Source organism: Melozone crissalis, unplaced genomic scaffold (assembly GCF_028551555.1).
Source record: "Melozone crissalis strain CALT ecotype California unplaced genomic scaffold, PUWL_Pcris_2 ptg000002l_1, whole genome shotgun sequence".
NCBI lineage: Eukaryota > Metazoa > Chordata > Aves > Passeriformes > Passerellidae > Melozone > Melozone crissalis.
Genome location: NW_026535780.1, coordinates 17,461,627 through 17,484,591, shown reverse-complemented (window position 1 = coordinate 17,484,591; position 22,965 = coordinate 17,461,627). Strand labels below are relative to the sequence as shown.

The 22,965-nt window shown below is 35.8% G+C and overlaps 1 protein-coding gene across 1 annotated transcript in view; it reads left to right on the top strand.

Moving 5' to 3' along the window:
* Positions 1-22,965, top strand: part of CNGB3 (cyclic nucleotide gated channel subunit beta 3) — a 58,125-nt gene that overhangs the window by 13,308 nt on the left and 21,852 nt on the right. Inside the window, exons 4-9 of the mRNA XM_054295875.1 lie at positions 12,323-12,477; positions 13,890-14,093; positions 15,079-15,287; positions 17,125-17,175; positions 19,164-19,250; positions 20,012-20,076. Coding sequence (XP_054151850.1) covers positions 12,323-12,477; positions 13,890-14,093; positions 15,079-15,287; positions 17,125-17,175; positions 19,164-19,250; positions 20,012-20,076 — 771 coding nt within the window. The remainder of the gene's footprint in view (positions 1-12,322; positions 12,478-13,889; positions 14,094-15,078; positions 15,288-17,124; positions 17,176-19,163; positions 19,251-20,011; positions 20,077-22,965) is intronic.

Sequence of the window (22,965 nt, the reverse complement as noted above, 5' to 3'; positions counted from 1 at the left end):
TAGCACTGAGGCCAACTAGAGCAATAAAATATGTTTCGTGAAGAGTTTGGTCATTGCTAATTTCTAGGTATTTCCATACCTGGGAGTAATTTGGAAAAGTGCTAGTTTTATTAGTCAAAGCCATTTCAAGGACTGCTAGGACAGTCAGGATAGTCAACTAAGATTCCAGTTGTCCAAGATTATTCGCTGTTACTGTTTAATCCATGTTTTTGGACACTTCTCAAATAGAGATTAGTAAGGAGTACTACTCCTTGGGCAACACCAAACTATGTGGTGCAGCCTACAAACTGGAGGCAATGGATGCCATCCAGAGGGACCTGGACAGGCTTGAGAGGTGGGCCTACACAAATCACATGCAGCTCAAAAAGACCAAGTGCAGTGTTCTGCGCATGGGTCACACTAATTACCCCTACCCACAGAGCCTGCAGGATGAACAGATTGAGAGCAGACCTGCAGAGAAGGACTTGGAGATACACTGGTGAATGAAAAATTAGCTGTGGGATGGCAGTGTATGCAAAGAACCGAGAGCCAACTGTATCCCAGGCTGCGTCAAAAAAGTGTGGCCAGCATGTCAAGGAAGGTGATTCACCCTTGTCTACTCCAGCCTGCTGAGATTCCACCAGAAGTGCTGCACCCAGCTCTGGAGTCCTCAGAACAGGAGAGACATTGACCTGGTCTGGAGAGAGCCACAAAAATAATCAGAGAGGTGGAGCACCTCTCCTATGAGGAAAGGCTAAGATAATTGTGATTTTTCTTGCAATTCTGCAGGGGGTGATGATTTTAAAGAAGGCAAATTTAGACTAGATATGAGGATGAAATTTTTTGCAATGAGAGTGGTAAGACACTGGTTTGTCAGAGAAGTAGTGGATGTCGCATTGTTGGAACTTGTTCCAGGTCAGGTTGGACATGGCTCTGAGCAACTTGATCTATCGGACAATGTCCCTGTCCAAAGCAGATGGGATGGACTAAATGATCTTTAAAGGTCTATTGGAAATGAAACAATTCTATGATTCTATGATATTGTTATGGAAATCAAGATTGGCAAAATCACCGGTAGGATTTTCTTAACTGGAATTTTAGACTTTGCCCAGATGTATTTCAGGTTGCTGTAAGGAGTTCACTGAGAAGAAAGCCAAGATAACCCCAGCACAAATATGCTCTTACCAACAAGGGTCACCCTCACAGGGTCTGAACACAGCAAGCACAGCAGGATCCTAGCAACAGGCTCCATCAACAAGGCCAAGTGGTGGACCAGGTTTAGAGTCCATCCAGGGATTCCAGTCAGGAGAAAAAAGACAGGGTCAGAGACAGCGCTGGAGACAAGGCTGCAAGGCAGGTACAAAGTCTGTCTGGGAGACAGGACCAGAGGCAGAACTGGAGGTAGACACACCTAAACATTGCCCAGGCAGTGACCAAATCCTGACCTGAGATGGACAATGAAGATCCATGGGCACAGATTATGGGTGAAAGCCCTGCTGGGAGTCCCAGGGCAATTAATTTGTGTAGAATATTTTTTATCCTAATTATCTTTCAAGAGTCAAAGTTTAATGAAGTCACCTGATTTGCAAGAAATAATCAGTATGGCCATATGCCTGAGTAATATAGATAATGAAATAAGGTTCATGGATAATTTTTTTCACAAATCATATGCATCCAGAGCTCATCAAATTTCATGGAAATTTTAATAGAAAAGTTTTCACCTTATCTGCTGTTACTGTGACATTTAATTTTTTTAAAATACATCTGTGCAAGCTCAGATACATAGAATAAGGAAGAGTGAAGGAAGGCAATTTTACTGTTTGGAACAGCACATTATTTTAATTTCCTCTAAAAGAGTAAATTCTTTTTTTTGCTTGCTTGCTAAGTGAATGAAAACTTTGACCAATACTGCATTTGCTCCTAAAAATTCCCATAGAAATTGTCTGTCCATAAAAAAAAAAAAAAAAAACACACAAAAACCCAACAATTTTCCTTTCCCCCTCAGCACATCCTCATTTTTTTAAAATACTCCAGTACATGGTGATGGACTTTAATAAAGACTAGACAGACGCAGCACTGGTCTCAGCCACCTGAACACTATGTCTGAAAGAAGAAACCCTCAAGAATGGATGATGTGCCAAGCACTGAATTACAGCCTAGTGACTGAAACATTTAATATCTGTTTCCTAATGGCTTGGATAGAATTGCACACAAATTGGCTCTGTCTGCCAATTTATTTTTTTCTCCCCTCTATCTTTATTGATAATATAACAGAGCAACAGGTAATTTTCATTATTAGCTAATTGCTGAGCAATAATAACCTCTGGAAGGGTGGGCTAGGAGTACCCTGTCTCTTCACAGCAAGAAACAAGGGAGCAGAAGAACACTCAGCACCTCATTTGCACTCTAATAGAAGACGGGAGCCTTATTAACAAGAAACTAGCGCAAAGCTTCAAGGTATGAGACAAAGTTGCATCAAGTCCTGGAAAAGATAGAATGTGGAAGAAGGTAAACAAAGCTCCTGAGAGTAGAGATCAGAGGAAATGGAAGGACAAAAAGAGCTTCTGTGACCTCTTCTCTCCTCTGTGTCTTTTAAAAGCCATTAAGCCCTGTTGAATTTGTAAGAGCATTTCATCTTCCCAGATTACCAAAGAGATTACCATGTACTATTTCTACTAAGGCAGTACACTGAAACCCCAGTCAAAGATCATGAGCCCTGCCATGCAAAATACTGCATGAAATAATAATAATCCATATTTGGAGGCTAAATAGTCAAGATCACAGACAGGAAAAAATTGCACTGGGTAACTGAGACTTTCTATGCTTTTAGATTTCATCTCAAAATCTTACACATTCTCAGTTATGTTTAGAGAGGAACAAAACATTATATCTGATATGCCACCTTCAGAATATAGTTATTACAAACAAAATATAAAAATAAAATATAAAATGCATAAAATACATTTTAATAAAATATTAAACTTATTTTAAAAATATCATTCCCACCCAGAAAGCATACTCACCTGTTTTTGCTTTTTCAAATGCAGAAACAGCTTTCAACGTTTTCTAAAAAAAAGGAATTCCAGTACTGCAAGCTTCCATATGACCATGGGTGGTTCAGGCAAACTGAATTTCATGCTTGTAGTTTGCCATTTTCATAGCTACATCCTATTACTTAATAGACTTTACCAGTCCTTTATAAAGATTTTTTTTCCCTCTTTAATTTGCCTAATAGCAAGAAAAGAAAACAAAACAAAGATTAAGAGGCAATTTGCTACGTGGTGCATAGCCAGGTTAATAAAAAGAACTCCTGCTGGTAGCATGTTCTTAGTGAGTAATGCACTTCATTACCTCAATAGCTTCGAAAAAGAAAATTACTGTGCTTATTAGTACTTGCTATCCACTAGTTACAACACATCAATTCATCCAGTAGATGCACCTTAGAGAAACTATGTCCTACCACAAGTATAAAATCTCAGCCCATTATTGAAACAAACCCAGTATGAACCCTCTCCAGAGTCTCCAGAAATCCTTGGTTACTGTAGGAGCACCAGGGATGTACCAAAACAATACTCATGGCAATAAACTCCAATCACATTTAGATGAAGTATAAGAAGGCCAATGCTGGGCCTTACAAAAAATCCCACTTTAAACACAGTTCCAAGTACATTTTATGGAGAGGCTAATACATTTCCTTAGTTGTTTTCAGCTAATCATTCTATCTGTTTACCTGAAATGGTAAACAGATAGAATGCATCTAATATATTTATTAGGCCTGACTTAAAATACATTAATGTTTTAAAAAATAAAATATTTTTCTTAGCACTTATGTTCCCTCTGCTTAGGCCTTTTTTTCCAGAGCCTTCTACTTCTAGGACTTGAGTTTCTGGCTTGACTACATTGAGAACCTGTGAATTAAATAGAAAGATGGTGGTGTGCTGTCTGTACCAAAATGGATTAAACTTGCTGTAATCTTTGCTGAGATGTATTTTCCCAGAGCCTTTAAATTCTATCCGATCTGCAGGATGCAGTTACCCTTGCTATTTAATTTCACTCACTCTGCATGGCAATCAAGTAGGCAGCCTGAAATTAAAAAGTAGTGAATTCAGAAGTTCTTCATTGAAGAATAAATGAAGTGAGGAAAAGGTAAATATGTCATTATACAGACTGAAATGCAGGAATTTTTTTACCCTTGCATTGTTTCAAATCATATATTGATAATATCCATACATATTTATTGCTAATTGTGTCAATGGAAAAAATTGGGGTTCTTTGAATATGTAACAAAGTAAGGGTATTATTTGTCATAATTTGCTGCTGATTGATTTCTTTGGTTAAATGCAATTTCTGTGCATTTTGTGTAAATTCTCCATTCACTTAGTATTTTTTAAAGTAAGAAACATTTTTGTAAAGAGAGAAAAGATAATTTATTTTAAATTTTATCTCTGCTATTATATGTTGAGTCATTTCCAGGGAAAAAAGCAAAGCAATGAGCATTGTGACACGTACACTACTATGTGTAATATAAAATATTTTTATTTAAATTGCATTTGTAGTTAAATCGTATTTGTACCAAACATTTGCATATATATCAAGGCCTTTATTGATAAATCTAAGAGGTGTATAAATCTAAAGCATAATGCTTGTCATTTAGTAAAAGAAAACTGATCATTACTTCATGACAAGTGTAAGTCTTCATACCTATGTTTAATCTTGTCCAACATATTTTATTAAAACATCCCATCTTCAGTTATTTACTCTTTTTCTAAATCTTAGCAATTTAGGATGAAAACATCTCATGTCGTGCAGCCCAAGAGAGGAACAGAGGAAACAGTGACAGGTGGATGTATGAGGGTCAGATGGGAAGTCAAACACATCTGGCAGCCCAGGTTTATTCGGTACCCTGGGTAAGGGACACCCAGGAGGAGAAGTGTGGTGAGCAGGGTCTGCAGGGAGCACACCTGCCTTGCTGCTCATTTGGAAAGGAATGTGTCAGGGTCCTGCAGAAGGGGAAAGGATGGTCTTAAATAGCAGTGATCGGAAGTCATTTCAGAGGAGTAGGTTCTTTCTCTCCAAGTTTCTGTGTGATCCTGGGAAAGATACATGTAGTCAGCTCCTACACAGGTTGTGCTGTAAGGGTTTACCCCAATGAAGGTAGATTTGCAACAAAGATGGTCACACCAAGGTAATTTTATATAATTAGCAAGGGCAACAATGGCCCATGGCCCATGGCATGAAGTTTGATAACACACGCTTAATTATAGAATTACCCGACATTCTTAGTCATCATACAATTATTACCCTTCCACCAAATCCTTTTTGTTTGGGAAAAAAAAAAATTAAAAATGAAAATATTAAAATGTGCATATGGACAAAAAGTGAGATAAAAGAGAAAGGCCCCTAAATTTTACCCCATGTTAAAAATGCATAGGACAAATTGTACCAAAAGAGATGTACATTGAGGAAAAAGAAATTCTAAAAAGAAGCTAGTGAAGCACAGAAATAAATTATTTAGGAAAATTATGGAATAGACATGACTAGCCAAGACATATTTAAGAAAAGGTTAGATAAGAATATTTCAGGTGTACCTCATCCTGCTTGAAGCTGTGAGGACAGGATATCTCAAACATCTCTAGAGCCTTATGGTTATATGATTATTTTAGGGACTCTATGAAGACAGATGACAAACGAAAGCATGTTTTGGAAATAAAGGTTTTCCAATTTGAGACTTTTTTCCTACCTTTGAAAACATTCAAGTGGGAAATTTTATGACATTTTTATTCTAGTTTTTAATTCCCTTCATATTAAGAAAAACTGAAAGATAGAAAATAGGAAGTGTTTGTGTTGTGCTCATGAACTCTGTACAAACATGTACTTTGATTAAATTATTTTACATAGTTGTAAATTAAAGGCTTATGGATGTAAGATATGTGTTTGTACTCAAATGCTAAAATGTTAAAAATTCCTGATAAATGGCAGATGCCCCAGTCAAATTTAATTACTTACAGATAAGAAACAATGACAAAACAGCACCAGATAAGGAAATAAATGAGAATTACTTCTTTAGATTATTGTACCTTTGCTCTAAAGCAATTAGTACTAGAAATTATTCTGTCCTTATTTCTCACATCATAATAAATAGTGCAATTAAAAACCAGTATATCACCTCTTACCTTAAGGAAAGGTGATTTTTTCATAGCTAATTGATTCTTTCAACAACCCTACTACTTTCTTTCTACTTCTTTTATAGTTCCTACTGCAGAATTTTTAATTAAAATAAAATCTTATTCACATTTTAATCTGGTACCTCAGTGAGAGTTCCATGTGTTCAGCATTGAGACAGACTTCTCCTTAGAGAGTACTGTAAAGAAGATTAGAGGATTCACAGATTGTTGTGACTAAATAACTAGGAAGATTGTCAGAGAAGCTGCTGTGAAATAAAATTTAGCTAAAAAGCAGGAATCTCTGCTGCCTAGATTATGAGATTTCAGTCTGCATTGCATCAGGAAGTTTATTCTGAGTTCAATACCAGTGGATAAATCTGAAAGATAGTGCCTTCCTTGAACACTGTTGCTTCCATATATATTTTGCTTTATGAATGCAGCACGAGGTCTGGGAAATGGATGATCTATGCATTTTTTTTCAAGAACATTTTTTCAGGGCCCAAATAAGCATGATCTCTGTACAAAGATTCTGAACTAAGGGAAAATCATTAATTCCAATGGCAAGATTTTCTTACATGTTTTCTGCATGAAGCTCCTAAGTGCCTATGGCCCATTCTTGCTTATACATACATTAAACCAAAACCGACACAAATATTATGGTATCTCTATGTTTAAATACATGAAACACGTAATAAAATACATAGTATGACAAAGGAACATCACTTTAAAATAAAATTATGTTGTGAAGAACAACTCAATCCTAAAATGAAGTTAAATAAAAATGTGATTTATTCTATTTTATTGCAAAGAAAAGTCAAAATAATGCCAGTATTTAAAAAAATGCATCAAATAGAAAAGGACATAATCTTCTGTATCAGTAAAGATGGGTCTTTATCAGACACTTTCCCTTGCTAGGAGTGGTTCAGATTTGTACTAGGGAAAAAAAGTCATCAGTGAAAGAGTGGAAAAGGCAAGTGTCTGTATGTGGCGCTTGGTTTAGGGATAACTGTGATGGTGCTGGGTTGACTGTTGGACTAGATGATCTTGAAGTTCTCTTCCAACTTTGATGATTCTGTGATTAAAGGAAAAGATGATGGGTCAGAGGAAGGCACTTGTTTCAAGACAGTTCAGGAAAATTACAATTTAATTAAGAGCTTTTTGAAAGTCCATGGAATCTAATGTGTGAACAGCTTGTTCCAAGACTTTAAGATAATCTATATATCTTAGAAACTTACTTTCTTAGCACTTGAACTGTTAAGATATTTTGAATAAGAAGTAGATGGCAAATATACAGGTTAAGTCACTTATCCACTTCCCAAACTTTTATAAATTTCAGGTTTGTTTGCTGAAAAGGATTTCATGTCAGGCTGCATACATTCTTTTGCTTTCTTGGGAATCACAGCCTACAACAGTCTTCATGATCTCAGCTAATATAATCTTGAAGTCTATCTCACTTCTTTCAACTGCTCTTCACTCATAATGAAAGCTGCCTAAAATTCTGGTCATTAAAGGCTTGGAAACTTTCTTCATATGTTTAACTCATGATAATTCACTGTTCCTCTATTCACATTTATTCTTCTCACAATACTTTTTCTCAGCTCAAATACCTATTTTCCCATGATTCAGCACCAAAATTTGATCTCATAGACAGTGATCTTATTATGTCTCAATCTGGTTTTTTGTCCTTTTCAAAGTCGTGTTCCCAGTAACCTTGACCAATCTAGGAGACTTTCTCGTGTCTTAGATGATGGGAATGCACCTTTTGAGTATAGTTGATCAGAATAATTTTCACATTGGGCTATATTCCAATGTTAATATTTACTTCCTTGGCAGTATGTAATATGCATTCTACAGTTATATTTGCACAAGTGTTTTTCATAGCCAGATTATGTATGGTTCATAGGCAACTTCCATTTGACTAAACACTTGGACATTTATCCCTTTGTCACCTGCAACTGATGATCTCAGCATTTACAAACAACATTCTTACAATTTGATTCTAAGAACAGATCTGTAGTATGGGGCATTAGATTTGTCCTCATTTCTATTACTTGGACTAAATAACCCAAATTTTCCTGCATAGGAATCCTTCCTACTTTTTTATCTTCCAAATCCAATGTCCTATTAAAGACCATTAGCACACTACTAGATTTTGTAGCAAAATCATGAAGGGGACTATTAAAGCTCACTGCTAAAATCCTGTCAGCATCCTGTGCAGATAAAGGAGAAAAATAGTCTCTGTTCACAGGCAATTCAAGCAGAAACCTATCTCAGTCATTCTGAACCTCTCCTCAGGGAAGCCTTCTTTGGACTATAAAGACAGTATAAGTATGTTGGATTTTTTCTATTACTAGTTTTCCTAGTAATTTAGGATGACCAATCTTAGGCTTGGAACTCAGGGCTTCTGTAGCATTACTCACACTGGGATTGTCAGCAAAAATTGAGGATGTATTTTTGAATCAATCCATTTCATGATGCCTGGGATAACATTTTTCTGTTTCTCTAAAATCTTTCTCATCTGTGCCATCATGTTCTGTGAATTATCATATCCTTCTGAAAACTGATTATCTGAATCAGAGATTCTCCCTAATTTATTGAGAAAATACTTTTTTTTTTCAAAACACAGATTGTAAATGCAATCACAAATCACAACATCAGAGCTCAATAAAAGCATTGAAAGCAGGACCAAGAACTCTATTTCCATGTAATTAGCAGAAAGTTTCTTAGGTGCTGCAAATAAAATAGGGTTATAATTGAAATCAGCAAAAAGTATTATGGATATTTTCCAGGCAGTATACATTTATGAAATACATTTTCTCAGGGGTCACCAGGTAGATTAAACGTGAAATTGAACTCAGGTATTTGGTGTTCATGGCCAGAAACAGAGAGGAATTAAAACCCCAGATTGCAACTTAGAAAAGGGCAAGACTTCTGAACTATTGTATCTCTTATCACTGTTTATTTGAACTTTTAACACAGAAAACTTTCAAGCCACAGTCCTTAACAGCTGTTGCATACATTAGCATACTCAATACAGTATTTCCATAGCCGATTTCAAGGTGATATTCTTTAATTATTCTATAGGTGTCAAAATCTTTTCTTGTGGCTTGGGGAGAATAAAAGCACTGCAATTTTATCACTAAAAAAACAAGTTTAAATCTACAAGTTTTACAAAAATAAAATCTGGAAGTGAAAAATGTCACAGACATCTTTTGTGAAAAATCCTTTCTTGGGATTTTTCTCCCTTCTGAGAAGCTGTGGCCTCAGCAACAAATGTAAACAATGGTTATCTGCAGCTGTGGAATGCAACAGGTGTGTCCATGATTGGTCTCCTGTGGATGTTTGGATTTACTGACCACTCACGGCAGAGCTGCTCTCACTCTCTTCTGGGACACAGAACTTTGTTATTCATTCTTTTCTATTCTTAGCTTAGCTAACCTTCTGAGAACTTTTCTTTATTTTTCTTTTTAGTATAGTTATAATGTAATATATATATCATAAAATAATAAATCAAGCTTTCTGAACATGGATTCAACATTCTTGTCTCTCTCTCACCCTGAAAACCCTTGTGACCACTGTCACAGAAAAATATTAGAAAACTATATTATTATTATACTTCTCATTTTACATATATTGCTATCATTAAACAAAATATGTTTGTGATAGTAGTAAGACTGTGTGCATAGTACATGTGTTGCCATCCTGACTTTCATTTCCTAGGCCACATGAAGTTACTTGTACAGGGAATAAGCATTTCCACTCTGTAAAGGACTACATGGAGAGTAAGTAATACAGACCTAGGCCTATTGTAACATACTGCACAAAGGTCAAAGATAAGATGGGACAGAAGGAGTCAAGTTTAATTAAAAGTAATTTAGTGAAATTTCAATGGGCTTCATTTGCCCAGGCAATTTAAAGTGCACCCCCACACAAAGTACACATACAATAAACATCCTCAAATTAGCAGTGTTCAACATGCTTCCTTCTCTTCCATCTGTATTAACCAAAGAAAATTTAAAGTAAGCATCTTGTTACAAGAAAATAATGGAGTAGGACGTAATGCAAGCCAAATGAGAAGTAGGGCAAGGAAAATCAATTTCTCATCAACTGCAGCGCAAATAACTTTAAGTCACATAGATTCTAATCAGTACCAAATGGAAACATGGCTCCTCTGTGCTACATTGTACCAAATTCATGATAGAGGAGACTTTAACTTTTGTTGGAAAACCTGTGAAACAGGAGGAGAATCTCAAGCAGTTTGTAGCTTATTCCTAGAGAGAAGTTAGTAGGGGTCTTTGTCATGACTCTTGTGGTAAGGGTACCTAACTATAAGATAGCTAATGACCTGAGAAAATACAGCAACAACAAAGACTAAGAACTATTTTAAGTTCTTTGCATAGAAGCAAAAAATTAATTGTGAGATGTTAGCTCAAAACCAGAAATGTCATTACCTTACAGATGGCCTGAGCAAAGGGACAATGTGACACAAAAGGAACTGTGATGAGATTACAAAATGTATCAGAACTGTTTTGATTATCTCCTGTCTGAGGAGTTTTAAGAAAGAGACAATATATAAGGCTTAATATAGAGGAATGACAAGCATATAATTCCAAACTTTTGCTTCTGCTTCTAAGTGGAGCATATCTCCACTTTATCCAATGGTTTTATTGCTGAAGGATTTTTATATGCTTAAATTATACTTCCTTGGGCACGGTGATTTGTGTTGTGTCTCCAGAAAACTGCTTCTCAAAAAGCTAGACACATCCCACTCTGACACTCTCCTTTTTTAGCTGCAGCTCCTTCTGTTAGAAATTTCAAAGTAGGTTTAGGTTTTGAGGAGACATGGTGTTTATTCAAAGAGCACTTTTGCAGCAGTGTTCATTTCTTCCCTACCCAAGGTACTGTCATACCACTTTTCCCCTACTCACATTTGGGAAGATTTTCTCAAGAATCTGGGCATTTCAAGCATATGTCACTTTTGATCTGCTGCTACTCTTGCTGTAGCCACATCCCTGTGGAACTTGTGAGAGCTGAAAAACTGTTAAGAAAGAAAGAATCATTTCCTGCTGTAGCTCCTATATTGGGCATAGCTTTCAGAATTTCAGTACAGGGTTGCAACTGTGACCAGTGGCAACTGGGAGGAGACCTCAAGCTGCCTTGTGTCAGTCCTAGCCATTTCCAACCATCTCTGACATCCATGCATCACATCAGCTGAGAAGGGCTGAGTCAAGGACACAGAAAAAGAATTCCATGTCCTGGTCTCTACATAGAGGAAGTCCAAATGTGTGGCCCAGCTGCCAGCTGAGTTACACTCAAAAATAACCCCAGTCTGCAAAATCAGACAGTAGCAAATAATCAAGGATGAAATTTCAAGTAAGAATAAGCACTGAAGAGTTGATCAAGAATCACTTTCACCTGGATGTTATATTTGACTGCCCAGCATGCATAAAACCTAATGAAAGCATTAGTTTCAGTGCAGAGTATGAGTCTGCAAGTGTTTGAAAATCAATAGTTCTCAGGTTTGAACAAATGCTGAGTGCTGCAATATCAGCTTAGTGTTACTATGACCCTGAACAAACTCTTAGCAGAAAAAGAAGAAACCTCAGCAAGAAGACCAGTATTTTGTTTCCACTGAAAACAGATGCAATTGTTTTTTACCTCATGTAAGCTATGACAAACCATAAAAATCACAGATGAAACAAATTTTCCCAACATTAGAAAGTGTAAAGTAAGCATAAGTCCCTCCTCCTCCACATGCACTTCCTGTCATCACTAGGATATTGCCTCATTGTGCTCATATCACAACGAGCACATTTTTATACACAGATGTGAAGAGGATGCCGTGTAACTTAGTGAATACATCAGGAAAACTCTTGGCCCTGCACAGCCACAGTAGAACTTGGTGAACAGCAGCAGTGGGAAGGCATTAGTGCAGCAGGCTAAAGAGGGTACCCTGACCTCTGCTTGAAATAACACACAGACTGCTGCTGACATGAGCAGGAGGCAAAAGCAGGAAACTTGGGTTTCCACTTAGCATGAATGAAGTGATATGAATAAACACTGTGCTCACTAAAGATCCAATCTCAATGTCTGAATTCAGTTCAGAAATAGAATTACCACTGTTTCCTTCCATTGATTTCCAGTACATGAAGCCTTTTTCCCCCTTTTGTTTTAACCAGCACACAGAAGCCAGCAGGTCCCGGTCCCCAAACAAATGAGTATGCTGATGCCCAGCTTCAAGAGATTGTCAAGAAATTGCGTGAAAGGGCAAATGTCTACAAGGAAAAGCTGAATGACCCAGTGATATCTTCACCCGAAGCAAGTCCTCCAACTTGTAAGTGCCTCTAGAAATAGCTGTGCATTTGCTCAGTTTAAAACTGAAAATAATTTTGTAGTAACAGAAAATACGGTGATAATTTTTTTGTAAGTGTAGTGTGTTTATCCACTGGAAAGGATCACTTTGTGCCCTATGAAGTCAATTTATCCCTATTTCTCTACAGTAATCCATAATCCTAAAGTACACCCTCTCTTTGAATGATATCACTGAAGAATTTGGGGAAAAATCTTATAGAGGCAGTATCTAGAATCATTCATGTCAATAAGTTTTCTGTATTTTGAAATAGCTCCCAGAGATGTTTATTCATGAAGATGAATCTGAAACATATGAAGAAACATATATCTTATGAGTGGATGTTAGTCACTTTGATATGGGATCTTCTGTGGAAATAAAGTAAAAAAAATTTTAGCCTTGACAGAAATCTGGACAGAAATTAAATTCCATGCTTTAAATAGAGCAAACTCATCTGATATTAATCAATCATTGACTTTTGACAAAATATGAAATATAAATCAATTTTTCTCCTCTTCAAAGGAAAGTTTGACTTTCCTTTCCACAAAGAAATTAGTGTGGTGGGTTTATGTTCTGGCACTTTTTAGTAGCTGTTCATTGTGTATGTGGTTTTTAAAAAACTGTAAAAATGGTCCCTGAAGAATAATAAACTATATCAACTGATAAAGGAATTTTTTTTCTAAATTGTATATTTGCTGATCTACATATTTTGTTATCTTTGTAGAACTTATGATCTTTATTTCCTAACTTATTATAGATCCAGTTTGTCAGTTTACTGCTAAGACTGTGTATCCTAATCAGAGGTAAAGCCACCAGAATTAATAGGACACACGTGCAAACAAGATTATCCAGCTCAAAGATGCAAGAACTGGGTTTAAAGGAGTGCTTCAAGGCTTTTATAAGCCTAGAAATGTTGAAAAACATGGTCTTCCCACTAGTTTCACCTGCTGCATCTTGCATATCAGGTCTCAGGAGAGGGGAGAGATCAGCCCATGACACAGCTGTCTTTTCTTATCTCTGTCCTCACTGCATTCAGTCTTTGCACCAGTCATGTAAAGATAAATACTCATTTGTGTTAATAAATGCTAAATTATGAATTAGCAATTTTCTTGTCAGTTTTATAAAAGGTGTAACTTGTAAGCAATGTCCAGGGAAATTCAGCAATATAGATACTGCACTCTGTAACCTAAGTTCAGGATAGCAGATGTACATGTTTATACCAGTGGTGATTTTATTCTTCAAGTGGTTTTCTATGTATTTAATATAATGAATTTATTCACTGCCCAGTGTTTTTAGAAGATATTTTAACATGATGAAGCTTATCTTCATGTTAAACCAGGGTGAATTAATTGAGCCATTATTAAAATGCCTATATTTTTGGTAATCTATGTGTCTAGCACCAAAGAAGCCTCCACCCCCAGCAAAAGATGAAAAAAAAGATGAAAAAAAAGATGAAAAAAAAGAAGAAAAGAAAGAGGAAGCAGAAGCAAAGCCAGAGGAGGATCATTACTGTGATATGCTGTGCTGTAAATTCAAAAAACCTCCACTGAAAAAATACATGGAGTATATGAAGCTACCAGATACCATTGACTCATACACAGGTAAATTTAAAGCTGCGTAATAGAATGGGGTAAAGTCATATTGAAGTGACCTGGTATTACATGGTGGCTTACACAGGCTCACACCTGTGAGGCACCATAAGATACACATTCCAGTTTGCAATTCCCAGGGACACAGGGGTCCTGTACTAAAAAACATTTATTTCAAACAGGGAAAAAGGACATCAGTTTTAAAGATAGTACGCAAAAAAGTGTAATGAAAACTGACAAGAATTAGAACCCAAGTCTTCTGTTTCTTGATCTGGAATTTGTACCATTCATTAAGGCTAAATGTGGAATTTGCAAGCAACCTCAACATGGGAAGAGATGAGAATCTTGACTCCCTGTTTCAGAAGGCTGATTTATTATTTTATTATATATGTTATATTAAAATAAAATTATATATTAAAACTATACTAAAAGAATAGAAGAAAGGATTTCATCAGAAGGCTCGAAAGGAATAGAAAAGAATTATAATAAAATCTTTTGACTGACCAGAGAGTCCGAGACAGCTAGACTGTGATTGGCCATTAATTAAAAGCAACGACATGAGACCAATCAAAGCTGCACCAGTTGCATTCCACAGCAGTAGATAATTATTGTTTACATTTCATTTCTGAGGCCTCTCAGCTTCTCAGGAGAAAATATCCTAGGAAAAAGATTTTTCATAAAATATGTCCGTGACAGCCAAATAATTATTTTGTCAGTTATAATATACATGAGCAAGATGCAATATCTTATATGCAATAATTATATTTGATCATGTAAGTTTCTTCAGGTGCACTGAATATGCTTTCATTTTTGGAAATTCCTTGCATGACTCCTCTTTCCAAGCTATATCACTTTAGCAGCATTCCAGCTGCAAAAGGGGGAATGGTAGGTGGGTCTGGGCTGAAGCATGGCCAGAGGCTGCAGCAGAATGAACGTGGCTAAAAAATGGCAGCAGGCCCCAAGCTCACACCTCTGTGTTCAATGTTCTTCCTTGCAGACCGCCGTTACGTGGCGTGGCTGATGCTTGTGACCATTGCCTATAACTGGAACTGCTGGTTCATCCCCCTGCGCTACGTGTTCCCGTACCAAACCCCCAGTAACACCATCTACTGGTTTGTCATCGATGTCATCTGCGACCTCTGCTACCTGTGCGACTTGATCGTTTTCCAGCCCAGAGTGAGATTCATCAAAGGGGGAGATATAATAGTAAGTATTGGAAGTGAGACTTCCATGGGCAGTGGTTGTGTGTTAGAATATAGAAATTCATCCAAGATGACACTTCTTTTTTATCATTGTGTCAAATCTATGTAACTTTTTTATCTGTCAAAGGGTTCATATATTTTTCATCACTGACCTTCCATTCTAGACTGACGTTCCGTTATCCTGTGTGGGAAGAAACACATCCATTACCTGAATTATTAAAAATTGAAAAAAACTCACGATTTCAGATTTGAAAGTAACAGATGAGAACAGCTGAAACAGGCATACAGCTCCAAACAGATTCCTCATTGGAATCAGTGGTCATATGTAATCGTGCATAAATATAAATATAAATATAAATATAAATATAAATATAAATATAAATATGAATACATGTTTGTATGTTTTTGTGAAACTTTCACCTATTTGTACAAGAATCACAGTTGAAGACAGGGCATATTCCACTAGGGTTGGACAGGATATGCATGCTTTGTAACAGATATTGACATGGTGGTTTTATTTTTTCCAAAATCAGAAATCTCTTATCTCTTTTGGGGAAATAAGTATGTTCAATTTTGATTCTTGCTACAATTTTTGTGTTATCTTTTTATAAAGAAATGTAAAATAAAATTTTAAACAAGTATCTGAAAGTTTGCCTTTAATCTACCAAAGGGTATCTAGAATGTTAACTTTTCTTTGGTCTTCCCTGCTTTTGATTCTTTGACATCTTATAGAAAAAAGATACCTAATTCAGAAAAAAAAAAGTTTTGATTACTTCAACCTGACTTTACTGGGCCCAACAGACAGAAAATTCAAAATTATATATCTTCAAATCTAATTTGGAACTAGCATTACCTCAGTGCTTTTAGAAAAAATTTATACATTGTACATATATGATATTACTGATACCTTTAAAGACCCAGTTGTGCTAATATAATTTCAATAGATATTAAATGCAGTTCTGTGGAATGTATTTTTCCACACTAAGATATTCAGTAACTAGATTTGCCTAAATCCACAAAACTCAATTTTTATGAACAAAGTTAAAACTCTAAAATATGAAGCTCAGCTTCTATTTCCCTTGAAGATATTTCTACAATTCACAGATTTTAGTGCACAGAAACCATCTCCTGCCTGATGTCTTGCATTAAGTTTAATGTTTAAAATGATAATAGTGAAAGTTGGAATGGAAATATGATTAAGATCTTGAAGCTATTTTTAAAATTTCCCTGATATAAATACAGAAAGTACAATAATAGATAAATTTCTTTATATATTTGTGATTATCCTTTCTTATTACATTAGCATCAGTTCCAGTGAAGAACAATTTAAAAATAAAAAGCTAATCATTACTAATGAATGCAGTGTTGATTATTGTAATGCTAGTAATGCTAGCATGTTAATGTCAGCTTTCAAGGAGCTAATTTTGTACAGCATAATTTGAAACACTCTTTGAGTTTTTCTTGGAATCACTACAGATAAATGCATTTTTTGCCATGAAATGAAGGGGGTTGGGTTGAACATGAAGTCATACAGTTGTCTTGAGAGGGAAGTTTTGTGGAAAAAATGTAATGTAATTTTCTAGACCAACACCCTGATTGGAAAAAACAGACAAACCCCAACTGTCATTTTTTCAAGTGATTCTAATAAAATCTGATCTAATGTAAGCTGTACTAATAACAGTACTCCTTCTCAGAAATACATACAGATATTTCTCCATTCATACTTTTAGACAATCATTAATTTAACTGTCATCACCACTACTGTCCTGTGGAATAGCAGAGGCTCATCCTTGACATTTTGATCTTGACTATGCCCTTTTCTCCTTTCATTATCACTGTAGTCAGACAGAGCAGAAACAGAGAAATTCTACCGCAGCTCTGTGAAGTTTCGGGTAAGTAGAACCTGTCTTACTGATGCCAATGTGAACTGCTGCCTGTTCGCAGGATTTTTTTTTCATTCACTGAAAATCACTGTTGGTTTAAGAACATCACCAGAAAACATTGGCTCAATGGCATATAATGTAATGGCATATAATGAAACAATGGCTCACCAACTGAAGACTGACATCTTCATAAACAGTGTTTAACTGCAAGAGAGATTATTTATAAATGCAATTTTAAATATTATTTTGGAATTGTAACAAATTAATAAAATAGAATTTGGTTAGTTTTTGAGAGGTCATCCCAGCACACACTAAAGACAATAGCACCATTTGCCAGAGATTTGTTTAAAAAAATTAAAGCTCCTGAAGAGAGATGATAATTATTCTGTAAACTCTTTTGAAGTACCTCATTGTAATGGATATTTCATAACTGACAGGAGCCAAAAATTCAAACTAAGATTTTTTTTTATGCTCATGGCACTTTTTAAAAACAAAGATGCATTTGATTTAGGAAAATTCTTAATGTTGCTCCTAAATGTTGGGGTTATTTGTCAGTGGAAGATAGGTGGTTTATTGAATTCCTGATGAACTTACAGGTCTGTTACTATAAGCACACACCTCAGTCATTGCCCTCTCCCCTTCTCTATTTTTGCACCTGTGTTGTTCAGAGTTGGTTTTTTTTCTCAGCGACTGTGGTATTATTACTTAAATACTTGATATTAAGCTATCCAAAATGCAGGATATACACCATACAGTCAAAGTGGATTTGTAGGGGTTTAAGTTCCCACTTGAGGTATGTTTAGGGCTCTTGATTTCTGAAAAAAACTAATGTGAGTTTTCTCATGACACACAAGATATAGATATAGTGTGGGAATTTGTCATATGATTAGGTACTAATTAGCAGTTACTGATATTAATGCACTTTTGACTAAATTTTCCCTCCTCTTAGACATATGTCTGAGAGCAGGAGAGAAAGGAGACCATAAGAGGCTGTTTCTCTCAAATAATTTCTTGGTTTGCTTTGCACACTGTTCAGGTATTAATTGCTTCTTACCTGCATGGAATAAAAGGTCAGAGCTGCAGGGGGGCTGCTGCCAACACAATTCACACCCCTCAGAGCAAACGCATTTCTGATTCAGTGAGATGAAGCCCAGAGTTCCACATCCCTCTCTTCCAAACAATAGCAGCAACAAAGCAAGGTATCCCAAGATCTTTTAAAAAGGAAAAGATAAATTTGCCACAGCTTTCCTTCTCTATCTTAGGAAATAATAAAGATACATATAAGAAGAGTAATCACATTGTTGATGGACTGCAGGGAGATGTTGAAAACCTTAGTGGTATGGGAAGAAGCAGCATAAAAATTTGATAGAAGAGAAGAAACTGCAAACCAACCAACCAACCAACAAAAAAACCCAAAAAACAAAAAACACAACCAAAAAAATACAACTCAGTCAAATTTATTATCCTACGTTGAATATGAATCTGTTGTTTGGAACACATGCCTTCTGTAGGTTGCAAGCAAGAAATCTAACTCATTGTGCTCCCTCAAATTGCTTTAGGCAGCCTTGTTTGAAAGCTTTCAAGAAGGACCTTTAGGAATTGCTTTTAAGAAGTGTTTTAAAGGACTTTTAAGAAGTGCTTGTGTAGTGGCCTCCCCACCTGCACTCACCAGCTCATTGCCAAACATTTTAGTCCAATCAGAACTACAACTGAAAAAACAGAATGTATTAATGATCAAATATATGAGATACTGTTAATAATCCACATGAAACAGATTAAAATCTCAGGCACAGGGAACTCAAAAGCAGGGCAGAGCCAAGCTGTTGGTGTTTTCAAGGAGATAATCTTACCTGCCAGTACCTAGGAAGCTACATGCTTAGCATGCTGACTCTTAAAATATCATCACAGTCATGATTCAGTCTAAGCAGGCTTTTGACAGCAAGTAAATACATTATGATTACTATGAAGTTTAAATTGACCTCTCTGCTCTTTAACAGCTTGATGTGATATCAGTGTTTCCATTTGACATTTTATACTTCTTCTTTGGATTTAATCCAGCACTTCGAGCAAACAGGATGCTGAAGGTAAGATCTGTGTTAGTGATGGATTGCTAACCATGCCTATACGTTTTTGCAATGCCACAGAAATTTTTTTTTTATAATATTTAGGAATATGAAATTTAGAAACTTTAAAATATCTTCAGGCTAAGGTACAACATAACTTAATAAAGAAACAAAAAATACAGGTCATAGTCTAGCCAAATTGAGTCCTTATTTTCTTATTTTTCTTCTGACCTTATTATTTCCTAACATTAAAAAGTATTTTTTGATTTAAGCTATTTTTCACATTATTTAAATTAGATTAATCTCAAATTACCTGTTCCGTTTTCAAAGATTAAAAAAAAATCACTAAGTAATGCCAATGTACCTTCCCCTTGAGTTGCTCATGTCAGGTGTTTAAAAACATAGGAAGTAATTGTTAATGACAGAGGGTGTAAGAAAAGAAGTGATTCACATGGAAAAACTCCCTAATAATAAACAATACCAGACAGCTCCCTCTGCTAGATTTTCTCAACAGAAGGGAACAGCTTTCTTCCCTAGAAGAAACAGTCCCTTTATCCCACTCCCAGCAATGACCTGAGATTGTATAGAATAGCATGAGTGTTAGCCATGCCCCTCCCAGCTACTGCAAAAATTAACCCTGTCCTGGCCAGAACCAATATTTATAGAAAGTTTGATTGCTGAAAAATCAATTTTCAAAATGTGTATGTGAATTAATGCCAGTACTGTTATAAAAAAATGTGTACTGAAAAATAATGATTAGATTACTTTTGTTTTCCATTCAGCATAACACATTCTTTGAGTTTAATGATCGTTTGGAAGCTATTATGGAAAAAGCATACATCTACAGGTATGTGCTGATAAAACTCAAGTAGCATGCAAAGCTTGGCACAGAATGCATTTCAAATGATTTCATGAGTTGTCAGTTAAGCATTGGGTGAAATATGATACATATTTAACTGTTCCATTTAAAGGGGTTTTTTACATATCTGCCTTTATGGCAATCATTAAAATTTTATATATATATATATATATATATATATATATATATATATATATATATATATATAAGGCCCCACTTATGTATGAAATCTAGCTCAGTTCAGCTGGCCTGCTTCTGGCAAAATTTTCACCAAACTGAGGCTTCTGCCAAAATTTAATTGATGAGAAGTTTCAGAAAGTTTCTTTTCTGAAAGAGCTAAAGAACACTTTCTTTAGGTTGCTAATAGTGGTTCCAAACCCTCAGAAGCTGTTTATTTGTACTTAATAGGAGTTATGAGCCTGGGCCTGTGTCAACATTTTTCTTCAAACATGCTCTCCCCATGAACCTGGCATGTTCAGAAACTTGATCCTCCGCTGCCCTGACTACAGCTGGAATGAGGATCAATTCAGCACAGTTCACAAATAGTGATTGTAGCTGTAGTCTGCTGAACTGTGTTCTCACCTTCCGCATTGGCAGAAAGAATTTTGGATCCAACTCAAGTAGTCCAGGGACAGAGCTATGGCAACATTCATAGGCCCTCAGCTGCCAGTGATGCTGCTAAAGTCCAAGGAACCCATCTGCTTTGTTATCATTATTGCCAAAGTCATCAGCACTGGTTTACCTTGCATAATTCCTACACCAACAAATCCTTTTCCTTATCCCAGTTTTGGGGCATGTATTGTTCCTGTCTGCTGGTGTTGTAGAAATATGTTGGTTACCATCTTATTTCATTTCAGAGATTATTGCGGTTAAACAGCTAAAGTTCAAAAAGAGGTTCAAATATCTGCTCTTTCATTTTTTCATGTACCTATGAAATAAAACAAAACTTAAAGGTTTGAAAGTTATACTAAAATAGTTTTGATATGCTGACCTTCACAAAATTTATTCCTATATTTACCTCTCTTTTTGCTTATGGAAGATTCTGTTGTGGTTTGATTTGGGTTTTCTTTGGTTTGGTTTGGTTTTTGATTTTTTTAAAAATTATTTTGGTTTAAGAGAGGACTGAATTTCCACAAGATGAAGAAATTTCTTGTCAGTTTCTGAATCTCTGCCCTCTTCAGTTTCTAATTTCATTTTTTTTAAAAATGAACCTTCATCTGCCCATGGTGTTTAACTTGTTCTACTATTGATAAGCTTTATAATTAATTATTTTTAAATTAATTGTTTTCCATATTATATTCTTTGCTTTTTGGAGTCATAATTAAATATTTTTTCTGTATTTCCTGTAACGTTTGCAGAGAGTATTGAGAGATACACTATCTATAGATAATATATAATAATATAGACAATTCTGACTCAAGTAATTAGTTTTTATATAACAATACTGTTATAAGTACATGGATTTCAAAGAAATGGGAACAAATTTAAAACTTATTTTCACCCAAATAAATTTTTTCAAGGGACAGAGTTTCACACTCTTATGAAAATATGGAAAGGGAGATGAAGATTCAAAGGAGAAGTTGTAAAGGGGGTGTTTATATCCTCAAGCTAGACCAGCTTTGAAGGATATGATATTTATTTACATGTCAAAAAAAGGAAAAGTGCTCATTTTGAAAGGCTAAGACACACAGAGCAAGATCTCACTGGTTCTGTAAAATGTGTGCTGTAGCAGAGCCAGCCACTCTGCCCTGTCAGAGAGGTTTTTTAGCATGATATTGGTTAAGAACCACAACTGTGTTTGCTGCTTTGCTTCCTGGCCAAAGGTCCACTCAGATTTCCAGTATTAAATCACTTGCAGAATGTAAACTGCAGAATCTAAATGTTTCAAAGTGAATCTATTTTCTAATTCATACTTCAGAAAACACTGGCTCCTGGTTTTCTCATTGACAAATGGACAACGGGTAGTTTTACAGAAGAGTACAAGCAGGAGCTAAAAAATCTTTAAAACCCCAGTCTTTTTGTGCAAACTACTACATTTAATTTTAATGTGGCAATCATGCTTTGTCTGAGATTGGTGTAACCACACTTTGAGCAATAAGGCACCAATTAACTAGATAATATCAAACTAAGCTTCTACAGCAAGGGGAATTCCTTCCTCAAACTAATTAGTTTGAGTTTGTAGAAATAGAGCTAGCACGAGTTACTTACATCTTCTCATTGTGATATATTCAACGTATATCTGGAGAAATATAACACAGCAGAGGTTTCTGGAATCTCCACTCAGACCTCAGGAGTCCACTTTCATGGATTCAAACTTAAACAGAAGACTTGGCATGGACAATATTGCAACATTACAAGATCACAACAGCTCTATGCTGTTCTCTGTAGCTTGCAATCCTAAACAGAGCTGTCCTGGAAGCACACCAACTTTTAAACAGAGAAATAGCATTCATTTGTGAGCATCATAAAGAAGAATAATACACTTAGGTAGATTATCTAATGGCATGGAAAGACCAAGGAGGGCATAAAAAGCTACCCGAAGAAGCAGCAGAGGAGTGCTTCATAAAGTAACCACAGAGATATTGGCTCCCATTACCTTTTTTTATAGATCCAACTTAGTTAGATCTTATTAAATTCTCATAAAAGCACCTAATCAGTTATTCTGTACTGCATAATGCAGTTGAATTCTAGCTGTAGCAGATAAACTCATTAACTACCAGTCTGTGTTTAGGCAAGTCCTGCCCTTTTCCTGCTTATTCATCCCCTGCTTGTATGAATATTTCAATAGCTAAATCCAGGAGACATTTCTTTTGATCCCCATGCTCTGAACAGAGGTTATACAATGAGATCATTATTGTATTAAACACAAAGCTGCTT